Source organism: Anabrus simplex, chromosome 4 (assembly GCF_040414725.1).
Source record: "Anabrus simplex isolate iqAnaSimp1 chromosome 4, ASM4041472v1, whole genome shotgun sequence".
In the NCBI taxonomy this organism is placed as follows: domain Eukaryota; kingdom Metazoa; phylum Arthropoda; class Insecta; order Orthoptera; family Tettigoniidae; genus Anabrus; species Anabrus simplex.
In genome coordinates this window covers 332,394,964-332,407,197 of record NC_090268.1, presented here as the reverse complement: position 1 = coordinate 332,407,197, position 12,234 = coordinate 332,394,964, and the positions used below count along the sequence as shown (strand labels likewise).

General features: G+C 41.5%; 1 protein-coding gene across 1 annotated transcript in view; it reads right to left on the bottom strand.

The window, feature by feature from the left end:
* Nucleotides 1–6,321, bottom strand: part of Gmd (GDP-mannose 4,6 dehydratase) — a 110,609-nt gene extending 104,288 nt beyond the window's left edge. The window contains exon 1 of the mRNA XM_067146523.2: nt 6,081–6,321. Within this exon, the coding sequence (XP_067002624.1) occupies nt 6,081–6,149 (69 nt within the window). The 5' untranslated portion in view covers nt 6,150–6,321. The remainder of the gene's footprint in view (nt 1–6,080) is intronic.
* Nucleotides 6,322–12,234: the final 5,913 nt, after the last annotated feature.

Genomic DNA, 12,234 nt, shown 5'->3' with positions numbered 1-12,234 from the left:
CCCTGAGAATAATAGACTCAGTCATGGACGGTAAGAGAAGTCAAGGGAGACCAAGAGAACAATGGTTAGACTCAGTTTCTAATGACTTAAAGATAACAGGTAACAAACTAAATGCAGCCACAGAGCTAGTTACACAGGCAGCATTTAGTCAATCACAGACGCTAGCAGACTGAACATGAAAGGCAAAACAGTCTATAATGAAGACGTATGTATGTCGTATTGAAGCTATGATGATCAAACTTGATGGATAGGTCACGTTGTCCATATGTCAGAATTTCATCCTCCAAAGAGGATCACGCTCCCACGCTGGTATCTTCATCTTGTCGCGACGTGGGAGCTTGTGTGCCTAAGTGATCCTGAGAGCTATGCCGGCGGGAGCATAAGCTCCTGGTAGGGCCACCCAAGCCGGACAGGTCATAGGTGATAGGCCAGACTAAGAGGGATACCCTGGTCCTCCAGGTTGGGGGTTGATCATGGGGCTAACAACCCTATATCGGAAAAACAACTCGTTACGAAACTCACAGACAAGAATAGCCGGACTGATGATAATGGTAAACGACCCATGCGAGGAAATGGAAGATGCAAATTGAAATATGATATGTATGTAGCAACCTGGAATGTACGAACCCTGAATAAACCAGGAGCGCTAAACAATCTGGAACAAGAAATGGAGAAATATAATATTAGAATAGCAGCAATTCAGGAAGTCAGATGGAAAAGAAATGGTGTTTTTAGAAGTGGTAAATATACAGTTCTGCATAGTGGCAGAGCCAGAGGTACAATAGGTGGCACAGGCTTCCTAGTGGATGACAGATATAAGTCAGCAGTTTTGAATTTTAAACCTGTAAATGAAAGAATATGCACTCTAAGGACGAAGGCCCATTTTTTCAATATCACCCTTGTGTGTGTGTATCCACCTACAGAAGAGGCTGAGGATGAAGAGAAAGATATGTTCTATGGACAATTGGAACAAGAAATAGAATGCATCCCAAGACAAGATGTAAAAATCATACTTGGAGATTTCAACGCTAAAGTGGGTAAAGAAGAAGCCTATAGGGAGACAGTTGGGAAGGAAAGTTTGCATGATGAGTCAAATGATAATGGACTGAGGCTAATTGATTTTGCCATGGGAAACTCAATGGTAGTGAAGAGTACATGGTTTCAGAGAAAGAATATATGGAAAGCCACTTGGTGTTCACCAGATGGTGTCACCTTTAATCAAATAGACCATGTAGTAATCGATAGGAGACATGCAACTGACATACTACAAGTTGACAGTTGTAGGGGAGCTGATTGCGATTCGGACCATTACTTGGTAGGGTAAAATACAGGCAACATATTGCAACTTACAGATCTGCTAAGAAAGGGAAAGCTCCAAGGAGATATATGGTCTCAAAACTGAAAGATAAAGAAACTGTGCAACTATAAGAATGCAGGATGGAGAAGAAATTGGAGGCTAAACAACAAAGCTGGGCAGTGGAAAACATTGAAGGAAAGTGGATTTTATTGAGGGATGCATTGCAGGAAACTGCGGATGAAGTACTAGGAGTGGAGGTAAAGACTGAAAGGCAAGGATGGTTTGATGATGATTGCAGAAGAGCAGTTGAGGAGAGAAATGAAGCAAGGAAGAAAATGTTTAGCAGGAAAACAAGAACATATGTAGGAGAATTTAGGAAGAAGAGGAAAGAGGCAGACAGAATTTGTAGGAGAAAGAAGAGAGAGACAGAGAGGAAATGGATTACAGATTTGGAGGAACAATATGATATGCAAGAAGTACGGAAGTTCTATGGGAAAATAAAGGACGTACAGAAAGGTTTTCAACCACATGCTGTATTCTGTAGAGATAAAGAAGGAAACATGATTGGGGGAAGAGACCGGATTCTTGACCGATGGGCGGAATACTTTAGTGAACTGTTGAATGTGGCTGCAGAGATGGTGAGATTGGAAGAACAGGATGGGCAGCCTTGGCAGGATCCTAGCCTAGATTTAAAACCAGTGCCTGTACCATCTGTAGAAGAAGTGAGGACGGCAATTAAGTACTTGAACAATAATAAGGCTCCAGGAAGTGATAACATTTCAGCTGAGATGATTAAATACGGGGGTGAACAGTTGATGCAACTTGTGCACCAACTAATTGTGGAAGTTTGGGAAACAGAACAAATGCCAGAGCATTGGAGCTTAGCAATTATTTGCCCAATTCATAAGAAGAAAGATAAAGCAAATTGTGAAAATTATAGAGGTATATCTTTGCTTAGTGTGGTCTATAAGGCCTTAGCCAAGGTTTTGTCTATGAGCCTCACTCCACTGCTTGAGCAGATACTAGGAGACTACCAAAGTGGCTTTCGACAGGGTAGATCAACAACAGATCACATCTTCACTGTCAGGCAAATAATGGAGAAATGCTATGAATATAATATGGATGTGCATCAGCTGTTTGTGGATTTTCGGCGGGCTTATGATAGTGCGAAATGGAGGAAACTGTATCAAACAAGATGGACATGGAGTTCCCAACTAAATTGATAAGACTGGTACAAATGACCCTAACAGGTACTAAATGCATGGTTAAAATATAAGGAAATCTTACTAAAGAGTTGGAAGTAAACCAAGGTTTGCAGCAAGGGGATGTGTTATCTACCCTGCTCTTCAATGTGGTTTTGGAGCATGTGATGAGAAAGGTGGAGGTCAGTAATCCAGGCGGTACGCTGTTCAATCGTGTAACACAGAATCTGGCTTATGCTGATGATGTTGATATGCTGTCTAGAAGATTGAAAGACCTAGAGGAAGGACTGGATAGATTAGAAAAGGAAGGAGGTGAAATGGGCCTAAGAGTGAATAATGCCAAAACTCATTACCTGTTTGCATCTAGGAGGACCGTAGTAAGGGAAGACAAGTGCATAAAATTAAATGGGATTAACTACGAGAGATGTGAAAAGTTTAACTATTTAGGAGTGCTGGTGACAATAGGGCTTACTTAGCTTTATTGAAAGTGGTTAGATCACACAGCCTTGGTAGAAGATTAAAGTTGACAGTCTATCGAACAGTATTACGACCAGTGGTAACTTATGGCTCTGAAACATGGACAATGACCAAAGTAGATGAAGAACTGTTGAAACAAATGGGAGAGAAAAATACTGAGAAAGATTTTTGGCCCAGTGAAGGAAGGGGAATTGTGGAGAATAAGGAAAAACAAGGAATTGGAAGAACTCTATCGACATCCAAGTATCGTAACCGAAATAAAAAGCAACAGATTAAGGTGGTTGGGACACGTGGAGAGAATGCCAGATAATAGGGTTGTCAAGAAGATCTATAAGGGAAATCCAGGTGGTAGAAGATGGAAAGGAAGACCCCGGAAATTTTTTTTTTTTTTTTTTTTTTTTTTGCTAGGGGCTTTACGTCGCACCGACACAGATAGGTCTTATGGCGACGATGGGATAGGAAGGCCTAGGAGTTGGAAGGAAGCGGCCGTGGCCTTAATTAAGGTACAGCCCCAGCATTTGCCTGGTGTGAAAATGGGAAACCACGGAAAACCATTTTCAGGGCTGCCGATAGTGGGATTCGAACCTACTATCTCCCGGATGCAAGCTCACAGCCGCGCGCCTCTACGCGCACGGCCAACTCGCCCGGTAGACCCCGGAAAAGATGGCTGGATGATGTGGAGGGGGAGTTAAGAAAGATGGGAATTAGAAAATGGAGGAGGCGTGCAGAAGATCGTGAAAAATGGACTACAATCGTCAGAGAGGCCAAGGCCCTACAAGGGCTGTAGCGCCGAGGAGTAAGTAAGTAAAGAGGTTCACGAATCCTCAGTTGTAGGATAGCCGAAGACATCAGTGAGGCCAGAGGATATGCTACAAAGATATTCTGAAGTTCATAATTTTAAAATGCCAAATAAGATCCACCAACTGGAAGGCCACGGGATTCCAACCACCTTACATGGCATTAACTTGTCCGTGAAGGTCCTCAACTTTTAGAAGAGTAAAACAGACTCGAACCTGAGAAACATAAATATAGGAAAGAGTGAGTGCTCCTCAGGAGCAGCAACCCTTAGCAACTGGCTCTTGACCTCGAAAATGTCTGTCACCGATACGGCAGAGTTTGTTCTAAAATAGGACTCTATAGCCACCTCAGAGTACAGTGATGCAACTAATGGTACCCACGGAAGACATCAACCATACTCATCAACAAGTGATAGCCCAAACAGTTAAAAGTTAAATAACCAGGCTGCAGTGAGAGTTTATAGCAGAATGAACAGATAGAGAAGATAGACAACTTTTCATCATTATCATTTATAGTCTGACTATACGGAAGAGATTGTTGACCTACCTTAGGGACAAAACGAAGTTCATATTAATTAAGGGAAAAAGAACAGCGTTCTCACATATAAGAGAACAAAGTTCCCACGTAAAGAAAAACATGTCACTGGCTTCTCACCACGGCAGCTGCAGTTCAAATCCTGGCCAATGAAAAGTCAAGTGCCTGTGATTCAAACTCTACCTAACAATGGATGTCTTGTGGCTAGGATCACATCATCAATAGAGTCATGTAAAACTTAGGCTTGTTCGTTTGCTTCCTTGCTTGAAAAAAACCCTCCCAGTATGTAAGAATTTAAAAAGAAAATGTTTTATTACTTACCTACTCCCAAGATGGTATTCCTGAAGTAATGTTTTAAGGGGAGGAACAACAGAATAACTATCCCCTCTTAACTATAATCTCTACTGTGGGTGGGGGTGGCAGAATAACACCCACGGTACACCCTGCCCGTCGTAAGAGGCGACTAAGAGACCCAGGGACTCGTAACTTGGGAGCGTGGGTTGGCAACCACAGGGCCCTCAGCTGAGTCCTGGCATTGCTTCAACTTACTTGTGCCACCTCCTCACTTTTATCTATCCTATCAAACCTCCTTTGGTCAACTCTTGTTTCTTTTCTGACCCTGACAGTATCAGGTATTGAGACCTAGGGAAACTTTCATTGTTACGCCCTTGTGGTCCTCGTCTTTCTTTAGCCGATACCTTCATTTTTTGAAGTGTAAGATCCGTTCCATTTTTGCCCTCTGGTTAGTGTTAATAGAGGATGGTTGCCTAGTTGTACTTCCATTTAAAACAATAATTACAACACCACCACCACCTTAACTATAATCTCAGGAGAAAGAGGCCCAACCCTTTGAAGAATGAAAGTATCAGCAAAAGAACAGGTAACACCACAGAGGGTGTGAATATTGGACTCCAAAGACTTCATGAACCTAATACTGTTGAGATCACTAAACAACTAAAATCGAGGTTGGCTATGAAATATAAAACTTGAAGCCTGGTGTAAATAAAAGGAAGCAATGCCAAACTCAGCTAGGAGTCTCATAGTCGCCACAGCATGCATTCTATTTGAGGTGGTAGTATGACAACCAAGAAATTGACTCAAATTACAGCAACATTAAGCAAAATGAGAATGTGTAATTTAACACGACTGTTGATATCACGATCACAGCAAAACAGCCTCCAGTTTTAAACGGAATTCAAACTGTGGGGACAGAACTTATCATTTCAAAAATTACACACACATCAAGCCACTGCCACCTTGGTGAAAATCCACTGACTATGTTGTTTGGCAATTATGCCCCTTTGTAGCAAAGCAAATGGAGTAGCAATGTGTAATTTGCTCGATTATCCCCACCATGCATACACCGATATCATAGTATGGACAGAACAGCTGGTTGATCATATACTAATTATAAAAAGCTGTCATGAAAATTACAAGAAACATTACTAGTACAAACGGAAGAAATTAGTATAGTAATGGATGATGACGTCTGTTAGGAATAAGTGGCTTAGAATGAAGAATGTCAATGTCATTAGGTATTCAATGTAAGATTCTTTGAGTCAGAAAGAATAAAATACAAAATTGTGGACGTATACAGTTTCTGCGTACAAACAAGTAAATCTGCAGCAAAGAAAAACTGACAGTCTACTAAGAAAATACGTATGTCGCCAATATTATCACGACACTGTTCAGCATCATGACATTTGCGCCTCTGTCTCATCTTCGGGTAAAGGTAAGACTGTAATTTAGGATTATCGAGTGTCGCTAATTACCTGGCCGGTGATGCCGGTGATCAAAGCTACTTTCCTTTGACAGTTCACAGAGTCACCTCCAGCAGCCATTTCTACCAAAAAAATTAGCCGTGTAAATAAGGTACACAATATTTTCTTTCAGAGCAGCTCAATTACAGCTCCGTTCTGATTAAATGCTATCTTGCCATACCCATCATGCCACGAAGCAAAATTTATCACAGTCGTTCAGGGTAGCCAAGATAATGTTTATTTACAAACTGTTGACGCAAACCCACGTCGCGTATTGCCATCCTACGACAATGAACACCCTGAAACAAGAATAACTGATCTTCAGCATTTCCTTGATTGAGGTTACTAGGCAACATATTAGAATAATCTATTCCAATTTTTTTTTATGTACAGCACAGCACTTGTCATTCTTGCTTTTAATTTACAAACATTAGTACAACAAAAGTACAGGTTATTGGTGTAAAAGAATCCCGAAAGTTGTACGGTTGGATACAATGTAATTATCAGAAAGACATTTTTGTTCAAAGAATTATTATGACCTAGAGCATAAAAGGATTATGGGCCGATTGCAGAAACGGGGTTTAGACAAAGTCTACGGTTAAACAACGCCTAAGTATGGCTGCCGCATGACAGAAACATTATTTATCACTTAGACACTGTCTAAAACCGATATTCAACCGATCACGTTTAAACATTGCCGAGTGCACTGTTTAACCTCAAATGCGAGGAGTGAATCACAATCAGAGGTGTATTATCATATTGAGACGATATCTCGAAGAAAGGTTAGTCCGACGGTCTCACTGTGGGTCTCCCGCTGCTAAATCGCAGCATTTCATTAGACATGATCTTAAAATCAGGTTTCGCTTTTCAAGAGACTTGTTTCTTGAGACTGACAAAGGGACAGTTGAATACAATTCTTGGTAACTGATATATTATATTTTATTATATACCGGTACAGAGGTTAATCTCAATTTACCAAATGTCAATTGGGAAGGTAATGCGAACGACAGGAAGCATGAACAACAAATAGCAAATAAGTTAATATGGGAACGGCAGCTGATTCAGAAAGTGATGGAACCAACTAGAGGAAAAATATTTTGGATGTGGTGCTGATAAAACCAGAAGGGCTCTATAGGCACCGTGCGGGTCGCTCTAGCGGCCGGGCGGAGAACAACACGTGAGGCAGACTACAGACTCGCAGTAGCTGTTCTGTTATGACTGAGCGTGTAGTCACTCAGATGATAATGGCAGAGAAAAGGAGATCAAGTAAACGCAATTGTTGTGTTGTCAGATGATCCAATACTTACGCAAATACGGGAAGTGAAGTACAAATTTATTGTTTTCCAAAACGAGCGATAGATGTGGACCGAAGGAGGCGATGGATAATACAAGGAGTTAACCGAACGAAGTAAGTAGGCCTACACATACGTACTGCACATGTTTGCAATAAGTTCAGTTGATCCGATTTAATTTAATTTTTAGCACTGATGGATCACTTTGGCAACCTACGACTTACTCAAGAATATGTAGTGCAAGTGCACATTTCATCGGAAACAAAAGATCTGGTCAACCACTAAGTCCAGCCTATGTTCCGACAATATTTCCGGATGAATCCAAGAAGAGGAATGTGTCGCGGGGATCCAGCTTACAGCGCTTTCACTGACAACTCAAGCGATTAAAAAAGGAAGAATCAGACGGAAAATTTTCAAGTACAGTTTGCCCAAGTAACATAACCAAGGATGCATCCGTGGGAACAGATGCATCTGAATTTCATTGTTCAGACTTCATGTTTTCTTGTTCAAAAGATGAAACCGACGTAAATACACAAGCATGTATTCCACTTAATTTCGGTCTGGGAGGGGACATTACGAAACATGATAAAATATGTGGAACGGAAGACGATCATGCAGACATCAAGGGTCCAGGTTTCCAAGGCTACAGTTCCATAAGGAACAATACACAAATGCGTGATTTAACAGGTGTGAACTTCAACGTCTTTGCCTTGCGTTATTACCGAACTGTAATGTTTCGAAATTATGTAAAGAAACCAGATTATTCATTTTCCTAATGAAAATGAAAATCGGACTGTCCTATTCTGCTTTGAGACTGTTCACAAGCCAAAAATTTTACGTATTTTTACGACCGTGCTTATGCAACTTGCACTGCTTACGAAACATTTCATATTCTGGCCTGGTAAGGAAAGTGTACAAGAAACATTGTCTCCAGCATTTAAAAGAAATTACGGTAATTGTCAAGTCATTATTGACTGCACGGACTTTAGAGTTGAACAGCCTCCCCAAGTAGATCAAGAGATTGTATTTCTATTCTCAATACAAGGGTTGATTCACTGCAAAAGTTTTAATTGCAATCACGCCTAATGGCATGATCACTTTAAATCTAAATGTTACGGTGGAAGAGCTAGCGACTCATTCATAACAACGGTCAGTGGTTTACTTTCCTTCAACCTGGTGATGATGTCATGGCTGATAAAGGATTTGACATCAGAACTAACTTATCTGGCCGCGGTATCATAACCATGACACCACCGTTCTTACATGACGGGAGATTTACAGCTGAGGAAGTTGAGAGTACTTACAATATTGCGAGTGTTAGAATTCACGTAGAAAGGTGTTTTAAAAGAATCAAAATATAAAATATTACAGAAATTGCCAACATAACTTTTTCCACACGTGGATGACATCGTCTGTGTGTTGCGTGTTAACGAATTTGCAACCTCATCGAATAACACGAACAACAAATGAACTTCCATAGCATTCTATTGCTTCGCTTTCCATTTCACTTCCGTAAGAATGTTCAGAGCAGCTCCCCCAATTGGAGATTCATTTACAAATGCGAGAGCTAAAGTTTCAAAGTGATGTCGCCTAGTTTTGATCCGATTTGCTTTCGTGAGAGTGTCCAGTGAGATTTTAATTATATGATCTGTATCAACCTGCACTTTGCTGGTAAAAAACATTTCGTCACTCACAGTGCGAAAGGTGTATTTGTCTGGCAAGCGCACGTCGTTAGAGACTTGTAAATGTAATAGCTGTGTCACAATTTCCTCACATTCTTCTCTCTCCACATCATTCACTACCCTGTCTATCAATAAGGTGACTACGGCCCTGCACGATTGTTCGATTTCAGTACTTGCTTCTGCTCGATGCTTTTTACGAAGACTGCAAGGGATGTGTTTTAAAATATCCTCAGTTAATTCGAAGAGGGGAAGAGATGTCCTCAAAGTCTTTTTACCGAACAGTTCTTCACGCGTTTGCCTTTTCTATATTTTTCTGTTGACCTTGTTTTCGGGCTCGGTTTTCCCCACTGTTGCGGACGGTCTGTTTTGGAAACAACACGTTCATTATTTATATAATACACTACCGCAGCTATGTGTTTGCAAGTTCTTCTGGCGCCGGCAGGACAGGAACAATCGCTGGTAGAGACATTACGATTCTGGTCAACCTGAACACAAAATAAAAATGCGTACAACTTAGCAAACATGCATCAATTAATCCTTACTGAATAAACTATATAAATTTTTACCTAACTACACCTTGCCTACCTCAAGTTTTACGATATAAGGCGGCAAATTGTCAAACGTTTGTCGGGTGACTTTTCCTGCGATGTATCCGAAACCATTCGAAAGTAACTCTTCAACGCCGTTCACGTGGCCACTGACAACAAGGTTTCTTCCTTTATTGCATGATGATTCACTTAGATCCCCGAATTGAATCGCTTTAAACACGCAACTTGTTCGAATGTTACACACGTTGTACTGAGACTCTCGCACTGCGCCTCACCTCTTGTTTCAGAACGGGCCACTATGTAGCGCTAGTAGTAGCATTTCGATCTACCTGCACGGTGCCTATAGAGCACCGCCGTCTCAATCTCTATATACTGCCTGTTCTATGCTATGCGGTTAACATGCTTCTCAGCGTGAGCTGTTAGTGCCACGAACCTCCGCCAGGGGCGCCAGCTAACGCACCCAACTTATCTCCGTACTCACATTATTGTGTTTCAGTGCGTTTGCATCGAGCTTTTATGTGTGTGTCTCTGGTTGTAAAATGATTAATTGTTGTGTTCCTCTCTGTATATCAAAGCAGGAAATCTAAATTCTTCAGGTGTGAGGATTCCTGTTATACCCCCAAGCAAAGAACTTTAGAAAAATTGGCTTAACGTTATATCAAGGCAGAGATCAACCAAGGGTAATCAATGGATTCCATCCAATTATCCTCGTGTTTGTAGCCTGAATTTTAGAAATGGAGTTAGATGATGAAATGAAAATGAAAACCTACAATCTGTTTTCCAGTCAATGACCAGGTCAGGTATGGGATGAATGAAGCCCCCAACTTGTGGCGAGGATAGGAATTGTGCCGGCTGCCGAGGCCAGTCGCACTCCTCTGGGGCAATGATTAATAATGGCTGAGAGATGCAATGAAATTATAGTGGGGAGTGTTGCTAGAATGAATGATGACACGGAAAACCGGAGTACCCGAAGAAAACCCCGTCCCGCCTCCGCTTTGTCCAGCACAAATCTCACATGGATTGACCGGGATTTGAACGACGGTATCCAGCGGTGAAAGGCCGGCGCGCTGCCGCCTGAGCTACGGAGGCTCTGAAAAATAAAACTAAATGTTTCTAAAGTTCGTTGCTTGGGGGATAACAGGAATCCTCACACCTGAAGAATTTGGATTTCAAATTGTCCCCATTACCTAAAAACCAGAAAAATAGCTCCACGAAAGACCAGACAGCGACAAGATACTTCTTCGGAAGAAATCTGTGATGAAACAAACTCTTCAACCGCAAGAAATACATTGGATGACAAGTACGAAATTTATTTATAATTATAATGGCGTATGGCTCCGGATAGGCCTGGTGCAGGTCTTTTTCTAGTAGACGGCCTATTAGGCGACCTGCATGTCGGTGAAGATGAGGGCCCTACCTAGGATGATTTCTAATGTTGAATACGCCACGCACACCCAGCCCCCAAGCCATTGGAATTAACCAATTAAGGTTAAAATCCCCGACCCAGTCGGGAATCGAACCCGGACCCTCTGAATCGAAGGCCAGTACGCTGGCCATTCAGCCAAGGAGTCAGACACGAAATTCATTTGAACAACGATCTATCAATCCAAGTCAATATTCCAACGAGTAAGAATGACAGCAGTGATCAGTAAATGATACATTACAGGCTCCGATCAAGAATTCTGAGACTGAGAAAACAGCTGATGACAAACCATAACGAAGTTAAAAGACTACAGAGACAATACGAAGACAACCCAGGAATCGATCGTCTGAATAAAGTAAAGGAAGCTACCAAATAAAAATCAAATCAATGATTTTCCCAAGACAAAATCCGGGCAGTCAGAACAAATCAAGCGGTACTACGTGGCGTGGGGAATATTATCCCAAACGGTTACATATATGGCAAGACTCCAGGGGTCTAGTGTCAGCTCCATCACAACGTACTCTGGACAGGTAGCCTAAATGGAAAATGTTGATAGTGTTTGTCGGGATTTCCCAATTAGTGAAGGGAAGACTTAGAGCTCAATGTACAACTCTCATACCTACAGAGAGGAGTGTAATAGTGATCGCCGATTAAATAGCTGATTAGGTACGGCTCCTATACGACCGAACCAGTGACAAGTTCGTTTGCGCGGTCAATGTTGAAGGTGTATGCGGCACAGATAATGTAAAATTTCCTGCTCTCGCGAATAAACTGTTGTGTTTTCTTGTAATCCGACTTTCAAAGAAGTTCTCTAGTCCTGCTGCCTACTTCCTCGTTAAAAGCTTAGAAGTCTCCGAACTATCCCGTTTAGTTCCGAAATGAGTACTGTAATGCCTTTCGGTGAAACAATCCAGATTGTGTACATTTCTATTCACCAGCAGATAAAATAATTACAACGGTTGAATGATGATTTCATCGAGTACCGGTATGTTAACATAATTCGTTTGAAATCAAAACGTGAAAAACTGAAGTGTCTGACTAATGAGACGGCAGATGCTGTCTCGCTGTGAAATCTACAGTGGAATGTGTGTCTTATCTGTAAACAAAACGGGTATTTTATGTTCTCACTAGACGATTTTCTGGAGACGCAATAGAAGCTTTATTAGGTCAGTGAGATTGGGTGGTAAATTTAATGACATGACGAACGCACGCACTGCATTT